Source organism: Bos taurus, chromosome 3 (assembly GCF_002263795.3).
Source record: "Bos taurus isolate L1 Dominette 01449 registration number 42190680 breed Hereford chromosome 3, ARS-UCD2.0, whole genome shotgun sequence".
Lineage (NCBI taxonomy): Eukaryota > Metazoa > Chordata > Mammalia > Artiodactyla > Bovidae > Bos > Bos taurus.
Genome location: NC_037330.1, coordinates 19,158,563 through 19,181,374, shown reverse-complemented (window position 1 = coordinate 19,181,374; position 22,812 = coordinate 19,158,563). Strand labels below are relative to the sequence as shown.

The following is a 22,812-nucleotide window of genomic DNA, read 5'->3' as shown; positions in this document are numbered from 1 at the left end:
TGAAGAATTGATGCTTTTGAACTGTGGTGTTGGAGAAGACTCTTGAGAGTCCCTTGGACTGCAAGGAGATCCAACCAGTCCATTCTGAAGGAGATCAGCCCTGGGATTTCTTTGGGAGGAATGATGCTAAAGCTGAAACTCCAATACTTTGGCCACCTCATGAGAAGAGTTGACTCATTGGAAAAGACTCTGATGCTGGGAGGGATTGGGGGCAGGAGGAGAAGAGGACGGATGACAGAGGATGAGAGGGCTGGATGGCATCTCTGACTCGATGGACATGAGTTTGAGTGAACTCCGGGAGTTGGTGATGGACAAGGAGGCCTGGCATGATGCGATTCATGGGGTTGCAAAGAGTCGGACACGACTGAGCGACTGAACTGAACTGAACTGAACTGAAGAGGAGAGAATGGCACATGATTTGGACAGGAGTGATGGCTGAGGCTGGGAAATGGTTCCCACCCACAATTCAAACTAGGCAAAAGTTCAACATTAAGGTTTCAACATTAAGGTACCAAGAATTTATATTGCACATTTTTCAAGCTTAGCGCAATATCTTTGCTCTATTGATGCTTTCGAATTGTGGTGCTGAACACTCTTGAGAGTCACTGGACGGCAAGGAGATCAAACCAGTCAAGTTTAAAGGAAATCAACCCTGAACTTTCATTGGAAGGACTGATGCGAAAGCTCCAATACTTTGGCCACTTGATGCGAAAAGCCAACTCACTGGAAAAACTTCTGATGCTGGGAAAGATTGAAGGCAAAAGGAGAAGGGGGCGGCAGAGAGTGAGATGCTTAGATAGTATCACTGACTCAATGGACATGAATTTGAGCAAACTCTGGGAGATGGTGGAAGACTGAGGAGCCTGCAGTCCATGGGTTGCAAAGAGTCAGATACAACTTAGCAACTGAACAACAACATATCTTAAATAGCCTCATCGTTTTATAACATTTTTTTTTGTGATAGAATATACACAGCATAGAACTTACCATTTTAACCCTTGTTAAGTACACCTTTCCATGGCATTAAGTATTTTCATGTTGTTATGCAACCGCCATCTGCCTCCAGAATTTTTTCAACCTCCTTGACTGAAACTCTGTATCCATTTAACACTAACTCTGCATTTCCTCCCCCATTAAGCTCCAGGAAACTACCTTTCTTTCTGTCTGCATGAATTGGATAATCAAAGGCAATGGCACCCCACTCCATTACTCTTGGGTGGAAAATTCCATGGACAGAGGAGTCTGGTAGGCTGCAGTCCATGGGGTCGCTAAAAGTCGGACATGACTGAGCGACTTCACTTTGACGTTTCACTTTCCTGCATTGGAGAAGGAAATGGCAACCCATTCCAGTGTTCTTGCCTGGAGAATCCCAGGGACGGGGGAGCCTGGTGGGCTGCCGTCTATGGGGTCGCACAGAGTCGGACACGACTGAAGCGACTTAGCAGCAGCAGCAGCAGAACCTGTTTTTTAATTAAACTCTTTTCCTAAGAGTGTCCTTGTGAAAAATCTTATTTCTAAAAGTATCTCTACATATAGATGAAGTAGATACTATCATGTCTAGTTTATAGCTGGACAAACTAAGTTAACAGAAGTTCAGTGCATAAGAAACAAGTGGCTACTTATCCAAATCTATTCTGCCAGGTCCCCCTTCCCTTTCCCCCTTCTTTATTTTGGCAAGTCCCAAATTTTGTTCTGCTATTCACAGGCAAGGTATGTACCCAGGGAAGAGGGTACTTTTAGCCCTAGGAGGAAGTCTAGATGCATTTGAGTCAATCACAGTAATTTCAGTCCCTTTGCCAAAGATTGATATGGGGATTAGCAAGTGATACACTTCAAGCCTATGAGACATGAGAGAATGCTGATGTAAGGATTCTGAAAAGGATTTCTTTGCTTTGACAAATACACAGTTCCTATTTTCTGCTTCTTTATATGGTGGCCATGTGTGAAGCGGTGCCTGGAGCTCAGCAGCCATCTTGCCACCATGAGGAGGGTTAACCACATCACCCAGATAATACACTGAAGATGGCAGAGGGGAAGATGGAAAGAATCTGGATCCTTTATGATGTGAATGAGCTTCTGAATTAACCAACTTTGGAACTCCCCACCTTTAGTCTTGCTGTTTATGTGAGATCGTACATTTCCTTTTTATTTAAACCACTTTTGCATTTTATGTACTTGCAGCCAAAAGCATACTGAGTTTGCTAAAGATTAAAGCTAAATAAGAACCAATGCAGATGACCCAAGTCTCATAAGCTTTTCCACTGGATAATGCTATTGAGGCAGCATTGGTCTTTTTGTTATGAGAGAGCCCATCCTGTTGTATTATTTCTGAACTGTTGGCTCTGGGAAAAGATTTCTAGGAAAAAGTACTCCTGAAAAATTGAGTTTGATTTTGAGAAAAGAAAGAGGTGGGGAGATATGGGAGAAGATGGAGAGAGACACAAATAACCGAGTAAAATTTGTGTAGGAAGTTGCAACTGGAAGGAAGGAGAAAAATTTTATCTGGGAATGATCCTTTGAAATACAATGGTCAGGTGTGGTGAGAGGGATGAGAAAAAGTCAGTCAGTCAGTATAGCTGTAAGAGCCAGGGAGCTTTTCTCTCCAACGAGAAACCCAGGAAATCTCATTTCCTGGGTTTGTGACAAAGCGGAAGATGGTGTATGACAAAGGGGAAGACAAGGGCGTGATGTGAACATGACTAGGTAAAGGGCTTTGAAATACTGCAACCACAGAAAGCTGAGAGAGAACTAACAGAATTACACACTGAGCTGACATCAATGCTCATTTACGGTGAACTTGTGGCCGATTGGACTATTCTTTAGAGTCTACCCAGCAAACTTTCTTTTAGGCATGTGAGCTGGGCATGTGATCCAGGTTTGGATAATCATAGTTCTTCATTCTCCAGGCAACTTCAATCAGTCCAAGTGGGAGGCACATGACTCAGGGAACGGCCAGAGTCCTTCCCTAGAAAATGATATACAGATGCTGAGAAAAACAAGGTGGGTTTTTTTTTTTTTTTTTGTTTTGTTTTTACTACTAGATAAAGAAACAGAGTTGAGCAGAAACAAAAGGCAGAAGAAAAAGAGGGAAGCGACCTTGAGTTCTCTGTGTCAGACCTTAAGGCCTAGGCTCCTATAGCATTTGTTTTACATCTGTGAACTACCCCAGAGTGGCAGATCATTTTCTTCAGAAATGGCCACCAGGATATAGCCCATCCCACGTACTCTAATTACAATGCAACATTGACACTCCTTCTGTGGAGTGGTGGTGTCTGTATCCCTGCCTTTTGTACCTGGACAGACATTTGTGACCACTTGATCTGAAAATGTATGGTGGAAGTGGTGCTATGTGACTTCTGACACTGAATCATAAAAATGCCATACACTATTGCTTTATTCTCTGGGGACTTCTGACCTTGGAACCCAGGCATCATGCTTGAAGAAGACAGGGGCTACATGAAGAGACCACAGGGTCATGCCAACAGCCCTAGATGAGGTCCCAGCAGACAGCCTCAACCAGAAATGAGACATATCCAGATGAACCCAGGCATCGAGTCACCTTGAGCCTCAGTCTTCCCAACTGAATTTCCAGGCATCGAGGGGCAGGAATGTCACCCCTACGTATCCTATCTGAATTCCTGACCCATACAGTCCATAGAATAATAAAATGATGGTGCTATATCACTAAACTTTGGGATGGTTTGTTACACAGCTACATTTAACAGAAATACTCAGTGTCTTTCTTAACTACGTGAACCAACAAATTCTTTTTGCTTAAGCTAGTTTGAAATGAGTTTCTTTCCTTTGCAACTAAAGGAATCTTGACTCATAAACGCTCTGTGCTCAGTTGCTCAGAAGTGTCTGACTCTTTTGAGACCCTATGGACTGCAACCCACCAGTCTCCTCTGCTCATGGAATTTTCCAGGCAAGAATACTGGATTTCCTACTCCAGGGGATCTTATTCTTTACCACTGGTGCCACCTGGGAAGCCCCCATAAACCCTCTGTGCTAAGTCACTTCAGTTGTGTCTGACTCTTTTGCAACCCTATGGACTGTAGTCTGCCAGGCTCCTCTGTCCATGGGATTTCCAGGCAAGAATACTCTGGAGTGGGTTGCCATTTCCTTCTCCAGGGGATCTTCCCGAGCCAGGGATTAAACCTGGGTCTTTTATGTCTCTGGCATTGGCAGGCGGGTTCTTTGCCGCTAGGGCCACCTGGGAAGCCTCTGTGCTGTGCTAAGTCGCTTAGCCATGCCCAACGCTGAGACCCCATGGGCTGTAGCCCGCCAGGCTCTTCTGTCCCTGGGGATTCTAGAGGCAAGAATACTGGAGTGGGTTACCATGACCTCCTCCAGGTGATCTTCCCAACCCAGGGATCAAACCGAGGTCTCCCACATTGCAGGCAGATTCTTTACCAGCCGAGCTACCAAGGAAGCTCAGGAAGCCTCCAGTCTCGGAATTATCCATTCTTGCAAATCAGTTACTCAGTTTACATTAAAAAAAAAAAAAAAAAAAAAGGTGGTTTTTCACATGGTCTTCACAGAAAAAAAGTACAGAAAATAGTGAAAAAGAAAGAAGAGTCAGAATTAGGGCAGAGGCCTAAAAAAGGGGAAAGAGGTCCTCTTTCTGTTTTCTTCAATCCATGATTTCATGGGACATAAATCATGTCATCTTTCTACTTAGGATTGGGTGCTAGCCATTGATTTACTGAGTGACTTTTGACAGTCATTGTTACCTTGCTGGGTCTATTTCCTTTTTCAAAGGGTGATAGTGGAGGGAGCTAGTTCTTTATCAGCAAAATGAGGAAACAGGGCTAGATGTGGTATTTGTTAGCATTCTTAATAATAGCCCGGTGCTAAGCATTATGTTAGGTGTTTCCCATGTATTCCCATCTGCTCCCCACCATGCCGCTAGGCAGCAGATATTATTAGCCACTTTACAGTCCTTTCCTTAACTAACACGCTATCCACCCTGTTGAACTTCTTCTCTAGTGCCTCTCACTATGATACACTCTGAGGGCGTGACAAGTCACATGGGACAAGTTCCTCATTTTTAAGAAGCTTATGTTCAGATTGGAAAGGTAAAGCTAAACTAGGTAATAAATTGTTACAATCTAAACTGACCATAGATGCAACAGGAGTTACATTTATTACCTATCATCATGTAACAGGTTACCACAAATTCAGTGGTTTAAGACAACACACATAATCTCACAAGTTTTGTGATCCAGGAGTCTGGGTTCAGCTTAGCTGAGTTCTCTTTAGGGTCTCACAAGCCTGCAACAAGTCATTGGCTGGGTTATGTTCCCCGAGTTGAAGCCAGGATCTTCCTCCAAGCTCATGAGGTGGTTGTAACAGTTTCTTGCAGATTTAGGACTGAGGGTCCTCTTTTCTTGCTGTCCACCGGGGGCAACTCTCAGATCCTAGAGGCTCCTGCAGTTCCCTCCCACGAGCCTTTTCCACAGGCCGTTCACAACATGGCAGAGTTCTTCTTCAGGGCCAGCAAGAGACTCTCACTCCAGTCAGCAACAAAGGAGTGTTATATAATGTGTCTGTAACCATGGGAGTGACACATCATTATCTGCACCATGTTCTACTGCCTAGAAGCAAGTCACAGGTCCCACCCACACTCAAGGCGAGGGAATTACACAAGTATGTGACTCACTGAGGGGGTGATGGGGTCATGGAAAGGTGTATTTGCTGCAGGAATTTAAAAGAGAGAGAGGGGTCAGAGTAAACTGGAATCCTCAGGGGAGGTTTTACGGAGGGACTTAGGCTACAGGTTGAAGGATGAGTAGAACTTAGACCAGCAAAGAGGGGAAGAGAAGAGGCAGGCCATCAGGGACCAAAGAATTATATGAGTGATGGTGTGGAGGTGGGGTTCTCCTCACAGTACACAGAAAGCTAACGGAAACCTGCTGACTTTGTACATCACAAAGGATAGGAAGAACTCTTTTTTTTTTTTTTAGCCAAAAAGGAAGCTGGATAATGGAGAGTCCTGGCCTTGGTGTCAGAAATTTGGGTTCCAGATTCAGTTTTGCTATTAACTAGCTGCAAGGAGATCCAACCAGTCCATTCTAAAGGAGATCGGTCCTGGGTATTCTTTGGAAGGAATGATACTAAAGCTGAAACTCCCGTATTTTGGCCATCTGATATGAAGAGTTGACTCATTGGAAAAGACTCTGATGCTGGGAGGGATTGGGGGCAGGAGGAAAAGGGACGACAGAGGATGAGATGCCTCGATGGCACCGACTCAATGGGCGTGAGTTTGAGTGAACTCCGGCAGTTGGTGATGGACAGGGAGGCCTGGCGTGCTGCAGTTCATGGGGTTGCAAAGAGTCGGACACGACTGAACAACTGAACTGAACTGAACTGAACTGAGCAGTGTGATTGGGGTCTGCTGGTTATCCAAGTCTAGTTTCTCAAAAACGCTTTTATTTACCTGGTCATTGTGAGGACTAACGACACTCTTGGCTAGGTGCTCTGCAAATTATCCTATTTCCAAAGGTAGCTTCATCAACTTTCACGTCCCTGCTCTCTCTGGGTCCCCCAACTCTCTGACTCCTCTTTCTCAGTCTTTCCCCCAATCTCCTTCCTCTTAAAGTCTCCTAAATTTGAAGAGGGAGAGGATTCTCTGGGCTCTGACCTTGTCCCTTCTCTCACTCACTACCACTCTGCCTTGGGACCCTCAGGAGCCCCACCCAGGACTGATGGCTCCCAAATCTATGCTCCAGCCCAGACCCTTTCCCCCAATGCCAGACTCATGAATCCAACCAGTAACTGATCAATTCTTCTTGGGTCTCCTGCAGGCCCCTCAAATCCAACATACCCCAAACTGAATTCATTATCTTTCCGCCCAAACTTTTTCCTCTTCCGTTTCATGCCTGCTCTTAAAGAATCCCACTGGCAAGTCATCATTCTTTCTTCCCCCACCCACCTAAGAGCCAAATGGTCACCAAGTCCTTTTTCTTTAGCTTTTCTCCCCTCCATCACCACTGCCCTAGCTCGAGTCTCATCAATTGTCACCTGAATCACTGCAGTCGCTTCTTAACTGATCTATCTCATTCTATCTCCACACTGCACAGAATGAACCTTCTGAAGCACAGATCTGATGATACTGCTGCTCAGCTCAAAAGCATTCAGAGGCCCCCAAGTACTTTGGAATGACATCCAAACTCCTGGGCACCCTCTTCAGTATCTGCAACCCTCCCGGATCTGATTCTTGCCCACTTCTCCTGTCTCCTCTGTGCCCACTTCCTCCCTGTCACTTCTGCTCTAGCTTGCAGTTCTCACATTGTTCCATGTTCTTACAAATCTCTGTGTGTCCTGCCATATTTAAAATGGATAACTTTCCAGCAGTGACAACCTCATGAGAACATGCCTCTTGCAAAGAGTCTTCTTCATCCCTCTCCAGAAGAGGAGAAGAAGAAACACAAGAAGAAGCACCTGGTGCAGAGCCCCAATTCCTATTTCATGGATGTAAAATGCCTTGGATGCTATAAAATCACCACCGTCTTTAGCCATGCACAAACAGTAGTAGTTTTGTGTGTTGGCTACTCTACTGTCCTCTGCCAGCCTGCAGGAGAAAAAGGAAGGCTTACAGAAGGATGCTCCTTCAGACGGAAGCAGCACTAAAAGTACCCTGTATCAAGACGAACGGGAAACCATCCCAATAAACACGTTTTGGATACATCCCGTCTCTTGTCTTGTTTTACTGCTAGGAAGCTCTTACCTCACATATTCAGGGGCAACCAGTAGAGTGGACTCTAGAGTCACTCTAGAGTCTGGGGCAAGTAAGTGGCCAAGTACTTAAAAAGTCCATTTGGGACATTGCTATCCCTAGGTTCATGGAGTAAATCTGCAGAGCTTGATTAAAAACTGGAATAGTATGTAAATGGGGTATTTCCTTTCACTTTTATGTTTTCCTAGAATTAAGAACTGACAGTTGATACTTAAAACGCAATCCAGCACGCCACTTTAATATAAAACAGCTTAGAATGCTTTATTTACAGTTCTCAGAAGCCTTGCTTGAAGGTGTGTGAGTGTAGAGGTTCCTGCTAGGCACCTGATCTGGGGCTAGAAATCTCCTATAGTTAAAGACTTGTCCAGGCAGAAGTTAGTGTCTTATTCTCCACAGCCAGTGTTGCAGCTGATTCTGAGCTTGTGGGGGTTGTGGACTCATGAAAGGAGGGGGAGAACGTGTGGATGTGTAAGAACCTAGAAGTAAAGGAGGAAAGGAAAGAGAAGGTGAATAGAGGTGAATGAGGGTGATACCTGAACTTTTTGAGACACAGATGATGTTCATTACCTGACTGTGTACCTAGAGTTGGTACGTAAACAACCGAAACTGTCTGCATCTTGTTCAGGAAGGCACTGTATGCTGGAAAAAGAATAAGGGAGATGGCAAGAAGGAGATCTATTTTCACTGGAGTAAGGCTTTAAGGGTCAAGTCTGTTCTTAAGTATTGCTATAAAAAAGTAATGCTTCAAATTAAATAACACTATATATTTAACAGGAAATTTTTATTCAGTGATTTTTAGAGGTATTCCAACTTTTGTCTGAAAGATGGGAAATGCACATGTAGGTAATGGTATGTGCTGTGTTGCCTGAATCATCTCTCACTATGCATTTGAGCAAAACTAGCTATAATCTAAAGTTTAGCAGTGATTTCCACTTCTGAGTGGTATCTGTTTGCCACATGCAGTTTATTGCTTCTCAGTAAGTTGGTCAGGATCTTTGGTCCACCAGGTGACTAAGGGTAGGGAGGCTACATCATTTCAATTGCATGTCCCAAATTAGATGTGATAAATGGTTAATTTTCCTCCTCATTTAGTTTGTGAAATAAAATGAAGGCAGTTTCCAAGTTTAAAGTCCACAGAGCTGAATATAAGGACTCCTTACTTAGAAAGAGGAAAGCTGTTGATGCCAACACCACAGAGAGGGTAAAGAGGAGAATCTGGTAAGAACCTGCGAACTTCTGGAGAATACCTGAACCATCACATTGATCTACGCATTGGCAGAATAAAAGAAGATCGTTTTTTGATATATCCAGGACAGATGTTGCATTTAAAAATTGTGTGATCCTGAGATGTCTAGCTGAAACACTCAAAACTTAGCCCTTTGGGAAATTCTTTTTGTTTTTTACCAGAGAAAAAGTGGTGAACTGTACTTGGTGCCTCTACATTTTTGGCTTTTTACCACTCTAATGTAACAAACTACAATTCTTGAGCCTTTCTTTTCAACTTGCAAAGTAATGTTTAAATTCTCTGCCGCTGTAAAATGCCTGTTATCTCTCCTATGTACTTTAACTCCCAGGTGACATCCTTCAACTTTTAATCCCTCTAATCTGGAACAATGACCTCTTAAATCCAGGAGCCACTTGTCCTTTTTTATTCGGCTGTCATTTCTAGGGAACATAATTTTGTCCTCAATAAAACTTCAGACTTATGCCTTTGGAAGTAAAAAAAATAATAATAAAAAATAAAATATAAAATGGATAGCTGTCAAGGACAGCACATGGAACTCTGCTCGGTGTTGTGTGGTGGCCTGGATGGGAGGAAAGTTTGGGGAAGAATGGATACATGTGTATGTATGGCTGAGTCCCTTTGATGTTCACCTAAAACTGTCACAATATCATTAATCAGTTACACACCATACAAAATAAAAAGCTGAAAAAAACTCTCTCTGCCTTGGCAGAATGCCCTTCCACCTCTACCCTTCCGTGCCTGGCTAACTCCTCTACGATCAGTCAGCCGTTCCGTGTGAAAGCCCTCTCCGGTGTGCACTCTGAGCAGCTGGCGCAGCCTCTGTCACAGCTCTCATTGCTCAGGAGCGCCAAGGCTTGTACTGTAATCACTTTTTCTCTTGCTGTCTCTCTTGCTAGATTCTTGAGAGTGGTAATGGTGTCTTATTTTATTTTCCGATTTTGATGCTCTGATCACCTTTTCTTCCAATCTGATCCTTCGAAGTATTTTCTGTATTTATTTTGTGAACAGGCAACACATTCATCTATCTAAAAGAACTTACAAAATGGCATATAGTGACATGTCTCCCACTCCTGTCCTCCCTGCTCCCCGCAGTTGTCCGGTCCCCTTTCCCAGAGGTGATCAATGTTATTGGTTTCTTGTGAATGTGTGTGTGTGGGCTTAGTCTTGTCTGACTCTTTGCGACCCATGGACTGTAGCCTGTCAGGCTCCTCTGTCCATGGAATTTTCCAGGCAAGAATACTGGAGTGGTTTGCCATTTCCTACTCCAGGGGATATTCCCAATCCAGGGATTGAACCTGAGTTTCCTGCATCTCCTGAATTGGCAGGCGGATTCTTTACTACTGTGCCACCTGGGAAGACCTTCTTGTGAATACTTCTAGAGATATAAACATATCTATCATCTCACACGCTAGTAAACTAATGCTCAAAATTCTCCAAGCCAGGCTTCAGCAATACGTCAACCGTGAACTTCCTGATGTTCAAGCTGGTTTGAGAAAAGGCAGAGGAACCAGAGATCACATTGCCAACATCCGCTGGATCATGGAAAAAGCAAGAGAGTTCCAGAAAAACATCTATTTTTGCTTTATTGACTATGCCAAAGCCTTTGACTGTGTGGATCACAATAAACTGTGGAAAATTCTGAAAGAGATGGGAATACCAGACCACCTGACCTGCCTCTTGAGAAATCTGTATGCAGGTCAGAAAGCAACAGTTAGAACTGGACATGGAACAATAAACTGGTTCCAAATAGGAAAAGGAGTACGTCAAGGCTGTATATTGTCACTCTGCTTATTTAACTTATATGCAGAGTACATCATGAGAAATGCTGGACTGGAAGAAACACAAGCTGGAATCAAGATTGCCGGGAGAAATATCAATAACCTCAGATATGCAGATGATACCACCTTTATGGCAGAAAGTGAAGAGGAACTCAAAAGCCTCTTGATGAAAGTGAAAGTGGAGAGTGAAAAGGTTGGCCTAAAGCTCAACATTCAGAAAATGAAGATCATGGCATCCAGTCCCATCACTTCATGGGAAATAGATGGGGAAACAGTGGAAACAGTGTCAGACTTTATTTTGGGGGGCTCCAAAATCACTGCAGATGGTGACTGCAGCCATGAAATTAAAAGACGCTTACTCCTTGGAAGGAAAGTTATGACCAACCTAGATAAGGTATTGAAAAGCAGAGACATTACTTTGCCAACAAAGGTCCGTCTAGTCAAGGCTATGGTTCTTCCTGTGGTCATGTATGGATGTGAGAGTTGGACTGTGAAGAAGGCTGAGCGCCGAAGAATTGATGCTTTTGAACTGTGGTGTTGGAGAAGACTCTTGAGAGTCCCTTGGACTGCAAGGAGATCCAACCAGTCCATTCTGAAGGAGATCAGCCCTGGGATTTCTTTGGAAGGAATGATGCTAAAGCTGAAACTCCAATACTTTGGCCACCTCATTTGAAGAGTTGACTCATTGGAAAAGACTCTGATGCTGGGAGGGATTGGGGGCAGGAGGAGAAGGGGACAACAGAGGATGAGATGGCTGGATGGCATCACTGACTCGATGGATGTGAGTCTGGGTGAACTCTGGGAGTTGGTGATGGACAGGGAGGCCTGGAGTGCTGTGATTCATGGGGTCGCAAAGGGTTGGACAACACTGAGCGACCGAACTGAACTGAACTGATGGTTCCCTTTTATGCAGAAGTGGTATCATACTCTACAGACTGCACCTTTTCATTTAATTGTGCCTAGTGTCCATGAGGTCATTCCTCTTTGGTAAAGAACTTCCTTATTCTTTACTTACAGTTTTTCAGTTTTTCATTGTGGCTGTATCTTAACCAATGAACATTATTTCCTAGCTTTTGTGAAGACAAACAATACTGCAGTGAATAACTTCACAAAAATGTCATTTCACACATGTGCAAGTGTGACAGTAGAATGAACTTCTGTAAGTGGAACCGACAGATCAAGGAGCATGCACATTTGTAGGTTTGATCATGTCATATTGCCTTCATGGAGTTTGTAGATACCATGTTTGGATCCCTAGCCACTATTACAGAGTGTAAAGCAGATAGGCATTCAGTATATCTTTGACAAATACACAAATGAAGAAAAAAAAAAAAGCCCAGCTCTTTTAGTGCAAGTTCTCTTTTCCTTTCTCTGATGCCTTGCTTTGTTGGATAAATTTCTTCCCATCCAGTGCTCTGTTCAAACCAAATGATTCATGTTCAATCTAAATGCCATTATTATTTTGGAGCAAAATTCTCATTCCAACTTCTATTCATTTCCATATTTATTTAACTATTCAAGACCCCTCTTCATTAGCTTGGTTATAAAATATGGCACATTAATTTTATGTTATAATACAATAACTTTGAGTCCTCATCCCACATTTTAATAAGATATCTTAGTTATTCTACTGGGGTTGTTTTTTTTGCTGCATCTCTTGGCTTGTGGGATCTTAGTTCCCTGACCAGGGACTGAACCAGTACCCTCAGCAGTGAAAGCAGAGTCATCAGGGAATTCCCTATTCTACTGCTTTTCTCCCGGGTGTGCTTATATAGTCCATAAATTCTTTGGAGGGGTTGCTTGTTGCTTTTACAAGTCATCAAACCTCTGTAAATTAACTTTTATTCTCTTCTAACTATGTATCCCTGTTGTTTTTCCTAGATTCATAGCTTATTAGCTGTGTGAGCTCTCTATGCCTGTTTACTTAATCTATGAAATACAGAACATTAAAGAGTTGTAAGGACTAAATGAAATTATAGATATAAAGTATTTAGTGTTGAGTGCTTAGTGTCTGGCACATAGTAATGTGGAGAGAGACAATCCTTCATGGGTTTTTTATGCTTTTTACCCACCTTCCTGGGGCATCGCAGGTGGCACATTAGTAAAGAATCTGCAAGAGACGTGGGTTTGATCCCTGGGTTGGGAAGATCCCCTGGAGTAGGAAATGGCAACCTGTTCCAGTATTCTTGCCTGAAAATTTCCATGGTCAGAGGAGCTTGGCAGACTACAGTCCATAAGGTTGCAATAAGTCAGAAACAACTGAGCATGCACATACCCAAATCCACCTTCCTGCATATGACAAGAATGCAAGGCCCTGACCATTTTTTACCAGGGTCATTTCTCAGGGTTATGTTTACAGTGAGCAGACGTGAGGAATGAAATAAGCTCTCCCTCCAGGATAAAGAATACATTTGTTTACTACTCCCTACAGAATAGTGTAGGTTCCCCAAGATCAGTGTTCCTCAACTGTGGAGTTTAAATCCACCAAGTGCACAGCATTCATCTGAGCCTTCATGTTATCCTCATGGCACTTGGTGGGGCAAGAGGAATTAATACAAAGGGGCTGAAGTTGTTGCTCCTGTCATGAATAAAATTCCTTTGTCTCTGACCCAGGAATCTTGGATCTTTTTTCAGCGTTCATGAAACTAACAGACTTATTAGCTTGCCAGACTTGAGCAGTAAGTGCTTAAGCAAGCTATTTTTCATATTTTTGTTCTTGTTCTTCTTACTTGGCTTGCCAGGCATTCTGCACAATATTTATAAGCTTGTGTTTGTGTTTCTAAGCCAAAAAACATCAATTACTGCTATTTGCAAAGAACACTACTGTGCTGTTGGGGGAAACAAAATGAATTTGAAATAAAGGTAACTTCAAAATCATTGCTCAATACTACGTTATCATTTATATATGAAATCTAAGACATAAAACACAGTAATGAATATAATAAAAAAGGAACAGATTCTTAAAAGAAAGAAAGAAAGAAACAAATAAACTCTCAGATACAGAAAACAAACTAGTGTTACCAGTGTGGAGAGGGAAGGTAGGAGGAGCGTGATAGGGGTTGGGAATTAAGAGGTACAAACTACTGGGTATAAAATAGGTAAGTTACAAGGATATATTGAGCAGCACCGGGAACATAGCCAATATTTTATAATAACTATAAATGGAGTATAATCTTTAAAACTTGTGAATCACTATGTTGTATCCCTGAAACTTACATAATATTGTAAATCACTATATTTCAGTAAGAAAAAAAAAATGAACATTTTAAAACTAAAAAAAAAACCCAGAAAACAAAATCACTACTCAATTGAAATTATTACTTGGCCACTCTAATATCCAGGTCTAAATTACCGAGACTATAGTTTCCTCTCGGAGAAGGTGATGGCACCCCACTCCAGTACTCTTGCCTGGAAAATCCCATGGACGGAGGAGCCTGGTAGGCTGTAGTCCATGGGGTCGCTAAGAGTCGGAGACGACTGAGTGACTTCACTTTCACTTTTCACTTCCATGCATTGGAGAATGAAATGGCAACCCACTCCAGTGTTCTTGCCTGGAGAAACCCAGGGATGGGGGAGCCTGGTGGGCTGCCGTCAATGGGGTCGCACAGAGTCGGACACGACTGAAGCGACTTAGCAGCATAGTTTCCTCTACATAAGCTTTTTCCATAGATGGGGCACTCTGGGTTGAGAAGATCCTCTGGAAAAGGATATGACAACCTGCTGCAGTATTCTTGCCTGGAAAGTTCCAAGGACAGAGGGGTCTGGAGTGCTATAGTCCATGGGGCCCCACAGAGTCACAGTTCTTATGTAGTTGCAATATAAGAAAAGAACGTTGCACAAAAATAACTGGGCTTTAGTTCCTGTTACTTAATAGCTGGATGTCTTTAGTTCAGTTTCCTCATTCATGACCCAGTTGTCTCACAAGATAGTTGGGAGTCCTGAAATACAATAATGTATGTAGGGACTTCCCTGGCAGTGCAGTGGTTAAGACTCCTGCACTTCCACTGCAAGAGGCACGGGTTCCATCCCTGGTAGGGGAACTAAGATTCTGTATGCTGGCAGGCAGGACTTAGGGAAAAAAAGAAAGTAATAATAATGATGTATGTAGACACAAAATATTGAGCAAACGAGTTATAATTTAACACTGTGTTGAATCACAAATGTCAAATCTGTCCTAATAGAATTATTTTTAGAAGTTATGAAATGAAAAGAAAATTAAATTTGCCCCGCACCAAAAGATTAATCTGTCACCTACATTCTAGGCCGGATTAGGGACTCCTGGTCCAACAGCATAAAACGAGCATAAAAGACGAACTACAACCCCCAGCAGGCTTTGCGCCCCGAATTGCGTCGAATAACCTCAGCTCCGGCCCGGGCCCAGCCCTCTCCCCTCCCCCACCAACCAGAAACTACATCTCCCAGGAGGCTTCAAGGCGTCTAACCGTCCTCTTTTTCCCCCGCCCCCTGTCTCCCCTTAACCCGCGCCGGTAGCTCCGTGGCCGACTAGGGTCCCGCGGTCGGCGGAGCGGGCGCGCGCACCGGGGGTCGCGCGGCGGCTCAGAAGGGCGAGCACGCGCGGAGGGAGTGGAGGTGTAGGGCGGTGGGAGTACGGCTTGCTAGCTCGCAAGATGGCGGACGAGGACGGGGAAGGGATTCACCCCGCAGCCCCTCACAGGAACGGAGGTGGCGGCGGCGGCGGGGGGTCTGGGCTCCACTGCGCCGGGAACGGCGGCGGGGGAGGCGGCGGCCCGCGGGTCGTGCGCATCGTCAAGTCCGAGTCCGGCTACGGCTTCAACGTGCGGGGCCAAGTGAGCGAGGGCGGGCAACTGCGGAGCATCAACGGAGAGCTGTACGCGCCGCTGCAGCATGTGAGCGCCGTGCTGCCCGGGGGGGCAGCCGACCGGGCCGGGGTGCGCAAGGGAGACCGCATTCTGGAGGTGTGAGTATTGGGGCTGCCCGCTGTTTCACCCCGCCCCCTCCCCTCCGTCTGTCCCTGCATTTCTCCTCTAACCCTGTCACCCTCAGGCCGCACCTCCCTGCAACCCCCGAACCTGCCCTCTGGTCCCCTGCCCCTCCACGGAGGTTGGCCCTTTTACCTCCCCACACCCTGGGTTTCTGGGACCCCCACCTCCCTCCCTGTAATCTCCCAGCGTCCCTCCTGCTGTTACCCCTGCCCCCATTGCTTTGGCTTCTGTTCTGCCCCGCTTGCCTTCCCCCTCGGCATGCTGCCGCCTTCTCCGCTTTCCTCTAGTTGAACCTCTTTCTGCTTCTGACTGACAGCGTCTCTTTTTCTGACCCAGCCACTGTGTGTCCCACCGCCGCCCCCCCCCCCCCCCACCAGTTCTCATCTTGAACATCATAGTTTCTTGCTCTCTACCACTCCTTTCAGCCCCCGTGGACCGTCCCTTCTGTCCTCTAGACCAAAGAGGCAGGACCTTTGGTCTGCTCCTACTTTTCTCCGAAAACATATCCCTCCACGCTATACTTCCTTTTCTTCCCTTAGTTACCCTCTCCTTATGGTTAAGCACTCGCTGTATTTTTGTATCCTACCGTGTGTCCCCTCTTTTTTTGTGTTCATACTCCAAGAATACCTTCTTCTCTGACCCTTGGGTTTTTTTGCTGGTGGTGGTGGCGGCGGCGTCGTCTTTGACACGATGGTTTCTCTTCACGGTAGTCCCTACATCACATCAGGATTTTGAGTCTAGTGTTCCATCACACCTCTCTGAGAGCACACCTGTTTTGGCCCTCGTCTTTACTCCTGCACGGTACTCATACTTCTTTTGAGTCAGAGCTTTATGGTAGAACTCTCCCTAGCTGGTACTTCCCCCAAACTACGGCCCTTTTTGGGTCTTTGACCTCCGCACTTTTACAGGGCATGCCGTTTTCATTCTCTGCTGTATTCCCTTGTTATCTCATGCTTTATATTTATCTTAGTCTTTCTCTCCTCTGGGTTGCTTTCCCTTTTTTCTCTTTTTAGGCTCCTTCTGCTGTTGCAGCCCTTCCTCTTTCCTCGCTGCAACCCCTCCCCCTTCGTATTCCTTCATCCTTACTTCCTCACTGCATCCTTTAAAACTCTGGCGGGATGCTGCCCTGTTTTGCATTTTCTTTGCAGACCTCCTCCACTCCTTTAATCCAGCTGTTACATTTGTGTTTTTATACTTTGTATTAAAATTTTTATAGTTCTTGCTGATACACTGGTAGATGGTGTATACGCTGTCTCTCCATTCTCCTCAGCAGTCTTCAATCTTGCTGACTCTGCCTTGTATATTCCTTTTTTCCCATACTTCTGTTCTTCCTTTCAGAGTTTAGATTTGTCCTCATGAATCTTCCTCTTTTCTTTTCTTTTTGGACCTTGCTTTGCTCTTTGCAGGATCTCCGTCCCCCCCCCACCCCCACCCCCCCAACGGAATTGAAAGCTCAGAGTCCTAACCACTGGACCGCGAGGGAATTCCCTCTTTCTCATTTTTATAAATGTTATTTTAACTATAATTTCCCTAACCTTCAGCCTCTTCTCTAGTAGAACAGTAGGTTTGATCAAAGCTTCAGGGGAATAATGTTTTGAGGGACCTGTAGAGGGTCTGTCCTTTTTTATTCAGCTCAGGCCTCTTACCCTTAGCCTTGACATTCTTACTCTGTGGTATCCCTTCATTGTTTCCTCTTACCTTACACTTCAAGAAAGAGTAGCTCACCAAAGTAAGTGTTTGAAGCTATTATACCTTTCCTTTGTCCTTTTTGTAATTGGATGAGTTATTTTTCTGTTAATGTCCTACAGTCTTTCTGGTTTCTCTCTGGCAAAATATTCTTAATCTTTTGAGGTTTTATTCTCAACCTTTTGTTTTATACCTGGGCACCTAATTCTTTGTTTTTTTCCTAGATAACTCAAAATCTGTGACTGACATTTCCTTCTGGTAGAAGCTCTTGGAATTGTCATTTCCCTTTCCTTTTCAAAGTTAATTTTGGATCCAGCTGTTTATTTTTGAATTTAAAACTGAAGTGTTTATTTAAAATTATAAATTTATCATAGAGTTCTAAATCATGTACTCTTTACTGGAGGTAAAGGAACTAAACTGAAACAAAGAACTCTGTAGAAGACAACAGCTAACATGACCATTTTATATATACTAACTAGTGTAGTTGGTGGCTTGCCTTTTCTGTGGTTTTTGCCAGAGTTCAGATATAAACTAGGTATTGTAAAGGAGACCTCAGGTGATTCCCTATAGAAGACTTGCCGCAGGCACAGGTTCCAGTCTAGGCCCATTTCTCCTTCTAGAGAAAAGACATTACATTTTAGCCCATCATTAGTGGTGAGTGGAGAACTTTATTTTCATGGGCAGAGCAAAAAGAGCACTCTTTGCTTAGAGAACCTTTCTTGGAAGGTTGTGATGATCAGATATCTTCCGACATTGGTTTCTCACCTTCCAACTGTATTTTGATTTCCAAATTCTTTGAGGCACCTCTGCTAATAGTGAAAACAGTGATAGTTGCACCACAAAGCCAAGGTAGTTGGTAAGTTGTTTGGGTCCTCAACTACACAGCTTCTTTCTCTTTCCTTCCTTCTACTAAAGTCTATATTTTCTCCTTAGTTTTCAAGTGAGAGGAGGAAATCAGAGACATGGTTCTTGAGGGATATCTGTATCTGGAACTTGTTTTGATCTTGGTTAGATTGATGCTGATTTTCCTAAAGCGTTCTTTAGGCAACACTTTTCTCTGTCTCTCACCCAGGTTCCCTAATTAAGCTCTCTATTGTCCCAGGAAAGTTTTGGATGTTGATGAAGTGCCAGGTAGGGTCAGGGTAGGTCTAGGTAGGTTATTATTGTATAGGTGTAGTTTGTATTGAGTCAAAGGTGGATGTTTGGGCCTTGATAATTGCCCTTTCAGACTTTTCTGCTTCCTTTCAATACATAAATTATTACAATTTCCATATGTTGCAGTAATTTTGACAACTGACAGAAGTTTGAAAGAATAGAATAACTTTGAGATTTAAAAGAATACAGGCTTGGACAAAAAAGAGCATTATTTCTGTGCATTTCTTTAAAGGCTCCTTACTATGGCCTTGTCCTCACTGAATCCTGGAGAAGTCATTAAACTGAATTCAGTATGGTTTGGTTTGTCCTTCTCCCTTCAAAACTGACTAGATTCTTAACTGGTTTGGGAAAGAGTCATGTTGCAAGGCTAGATACTAGAGTAGGAACAAGCCTCTGTGACTTTTACTGCAGATGGAAAGTTTTCTCAAATGACACTGTTAGTCTCCACCTTGTAATTTTTCACAGTGTAATATATGTTGAGTGTCTTCCCTGTGATGTGTATATACCTGGAGGCTAGTGAGAAAGGATACTTTCAGCCAGTAGAACCAAAATAAATATGTCTTTGCACTAATTATATAGCATATGAAATATTTGACTTCAGGTTGATTTTTCTTAAGGTAGTTTCATGGGCTCTTGATTGATTTCTTAAGAGATGCCTTTAGGAGGGTCTAAGTGTGCACTGGATATGGATATAGGTCTGTTTTTGAGAGATTAGGTTTGTCTGTTGGCTAGTTTGTTTTGTCTCTGGTATTTGTATAGTATGGTCTTCAATAAACATGAACCCTAAGGTTGGCTTGTAAGCATTCAGTATTGTGATATGTTTATGCTAGGCAGAGGGTGTATGCCTTACTTCTTGATAGCAGCAAGATAATATAACTTTCCTGTGTTAAACCATAAGAAAAATTGAAGATGTTTGTGTGTATATATATATTTATTTGTAATTTATTTTTAAAACTTATAAATATGTCATAGGCATTCTCTCTTTTTGCTTCATTTTATTTGAAAATTGACTAAAAAGAGGTTGGGGCCACAAGTATTTTTATGAGTTAAAAAGTACCTTCTTAAGATCTGCTTTCTCAGTTGTAGCTGAAGTCTATTTACCTTAGATTTTCAAGGTAGATTTTGAAAATGGTGTTTGAAATCGTGGTTATTGATCAAAGGAAGTTTTTATGGCAGTGATTCTCAAGCTTTAGTGAGTATAAGAATCACTGGGTGTGCTTGTCAAAAGTATGGATTCTCAGGCTCACCCTTTAAAGATTATGAGTCAGTAGGTCTTGCATGGTGGCCTGAAGTCTTTATTTTTTACTCCCTTGCGAGGTGTGGTTAATGCAGTCTACATACCGAACCTGTACCTGGAGTGAATCTACAGGCCTTGAATTCTCAGTTCATTTTATTGTCATGGTTATGTAGAGAGTCATTAGTCAAGAACAAACAAAGTGAAATCCCAGCCCTTAGGACAATCAGTTCAGTAGATAATGGACTAACTATTATATCTAGTCATCTGTACTTTATTTATTGAATGTTGCTTGTTCAGTTGCTTAGCCATGTCCAACTCTTTGTGACCCTATGGACTGCAGCACGCCAGGCTTCCCTGTCCTTCACTATCTCTGGGAGTTTGCTTGAACTCATGTCCATTCAGTTGATAATGCCATTGAATCTTGCTGAGCTGTTGTAATAAAGATGAGGGTTAAGAGGTAGAACAAGTTAATAGTAATAATAATCATATCACTTTGCAGTTTGTATAGTGGCTTTCCTGGTGGCTCAGATGGTAAAGAATCCACCTGCAGTGGGAGAGCCTGGGTTGGGAAGATCCCCTGGAGGAGGGCATGGCAGCCCACTCCAGTATTCTTGCCTGGAGAATCCTATGGACAGAGGAGCCTGGTGGGCCATGGTCCCTAGGGTGGCAAAGAGTTAGACACAACTGAGCAGCTAAGCACACAGCACAGTTTGCACAGTGTTTTTATGTTTGATTTGATCTTCATAATAGCATTGTGAGACAGGGAGGTCAACTATTCTTGACTGAAGTCACTGAAAATTCTTAAAATCCAGTCACATTCCTGTGAAGCTGGGTAACAACTGAACTTTAGTTCTATAGTTTTGAAGTGGAACTATTTTATAACTTTATTTACCCTGTTTCTCTTACTGTTAAATTGGGTGGAAGACAGGGACAAAATAGTCATTCTTTGCTGTTATTTTTTGCTGTCTTTATCAGTGAAGAGAACATGACGATTCTAACTGTAACCCCGAGAAATACTTTTAATTCCATAGGTAGTAGGGCAGCAAAATAATACAGTTAAATTTGAAAATAGCATTGTTTTCCCCTCAGAAATGACTTCCGCAACATTGCTATGACCAGGAAAAAGATCTTTTGTTGGGAACAAGAAGATTTGTCTGGGTCATGTAAGTTACTGTGGAGGACAGTTCTCTTTGCAGCCACTACTCTGCAGTTTGTTTCAGGAGACAGTTTGTTACCATGCTCTCAAGGATAATTGTTTTTTTAGATAAGTCCCATTGGGAATAATTCTTATGATCCGTAGATAAGCAAAGAGGCTCAGTTGACAAGCAAACATTTACGATTTATGATCACGGCAGGGCGCTTAGGGAGCATGATCTGTGGTGAGTTCATTTGTTAGATGATGGCACAAAGGATATTGTAGTGGTTTAGGTTAGAGCCAGTTAGGGTCATTCTGTTCTTCGACTGTCAGCTGTATAGATAGTTTCTGTGCTTCCCTTGGGCAGTCTAGTAAGAGCCTATGTATGGGTCCACATTTAGGGGAAAAACTATTCCAGGCCTACATTTGGAAAAAACACTATCTAGGCAGTTTAAAAATATTAATTGGAACTCATAGTAAGAGATAACATTTTGTATTTCAGTCCAATTAAAAACAACAACCCAACAACCCACCTGAAACAAGTTTCCCGAAACTGAATTTACTAGTATCTTGCACTCTGGTATTTTTTAGTCTGTTCAGTATTTTATTTTTTTGTTTGAATGCTGATGGTGACCCACTGCATTAATTTCCTGACTCATTAGGTTGTAATCCACTGTTTGAAAAACAATGATTTAGAGTGTCACTTTGCTGATATTGGCCCACTAACATCACCTCATATTCAGCCTGATACCACAATTAAGCACAAGCTATGTGTAAAACACTGTTAGGCTCATAAGAGTCCCAGAGTCCCAGCATCCCTGCCCTTGAGAAACCTGCACTGCAGGTGGGTTAGAGCTAACTGCTTGAAGTTAGATCAAACAGAGTTTTCACTGCAGTGCTATAAAGTTTGGATTTTATACTGTTTTTGAGGTCAGAATATGGTTGTATGTACATTAATACCCAGGACTCCCTGTGCATTTAGTTTTTAATTATTTATCTGAAGAAGTTGAATAACATTTACAAGACCGGAGAGGAGAATCACTGTTAGAAGAATTTCAGAGCATCTACTCTCTCGGGCTGTCTTGTACTGTTATATAAAGAAGGGAACTAAAGACAACTAAGTTTTAATGCCCAGAGGTGAGAGTAGCAGATGAGGCGCTAGTTGGCTTTAATTTGTATATGTAGTTTATCTCACAGTCCAGTTCAGCTTCCAAGTGTTCTTTTCTCTTTCTCTATGTTTTACGTGACTGTACTTGCTACTGTGTTTACAGTTGATCCTGTGTCCTACAGGCCCACTTGTGCTCTGACGTACAGATGTTCTGTTTTAGCTGCACTCCTCTGATTTGAAGATGCCTCCTTTAAATCTTCTATTTTGGCGTATACAGCATGTTTGGGATTTGAGGGGGACTTAAGGAACTGAATACGTACAGTACTAAGACTTATACGTGCAGTCTACCTTTAGAATGAAAAAATTCTTACGATTCTTCAAATAAGTTTTAAGAATTGGTGGAGACTGTACAGTGAATTTCTGCTGTCAGTAATGTGAGGGGTACTTAATTAAATTAGGTGATATAACGTTAGTCAAATGCTAAGGAGTATGTGTGTAGCTTCTTTTGTTTATTACTTATTTTCTTTGCTAACTAATAAAGCTCTCATATAGTTGAGGAAATACACCTGTCTGCAGGGTATTGAAGTTGCAGAGTAAGGTACTGTATTTGAGGACTCTTGTGTGTACTTCCTTCAGTGAACTTCCGTTATTATGAAAACATCTTTTAAAAATGATTTGTTTTTGCTTAAGCTCTCTGAAACTGCAGATTCTTGTCTCAGGCTGTAGAGCAAGACTAGAATGACAGGTTTATGTATTCGTGGACTT

The 22,812-nt window shown here is 42.9% G+C and overlaps 1 protein-coding gene, 1 long non-coding RNA gene and 1 pseudogene across 4 annotated transcripts in view; 2 read left to right on the top strand and 1 right to left on the bottom strand.

Annotated features, from left to right (window-relative positions):
- Positions 1-2,879: 2,879 nt before the first annotated feature.
- Positions 2,880-15,175, bottom strand: LOC112445949 (uncharacterized). Of its 2 annotated transcripts, XR_009493858.1 has the most exons (4): positions 15,018-15,175; positions 8,306-8,377; positions 5,213-5,549; positions 2,880-2,965 (listed from the first exon to the last, which is right to left on the bottom strand). It is a non-coding gene; the product is annotated as an uncharacterized lncRNA (long non-coding RNA). The 2 variants fall into 2 exon arrangements; XR_009493857.1 differs by lacking the exon at positions 2,880-2,965 and having other exon boundaries at positions 5,118-5,549; positions 15,018-15,173.
- On the top strand, positions 7,375-7,632 carry LOC100297233 (ribosomal protein S27-like pseudogene; annotated as a pseudogene).
- Positions 15,176-15,228: 53 nt separating the features above from the next.
- The window catches only part of SNX27 (sorting nexin 27), a 79,526-nt gene continuing 71,942 nt past the window's right edge, over positions 15,229-22,812 (top strand). Inside the window, exon 1 of one of the 2 annotated variants that reach the window (XM_010803021.4) lies at positions 15,229-15,701. In XM_010803021.4, the coding sequence (XP_010801323.1) occupies positions 15,391-15,701 (311 nt within the window). In that variant the 5' untranslated portion in view covers positions 15,229-15,390. The remainder of the gene's footprint in view (positions 15,702-22,812) is intronic. The other variant, NM_001098956.2, reaches the window with a different exon arrangement.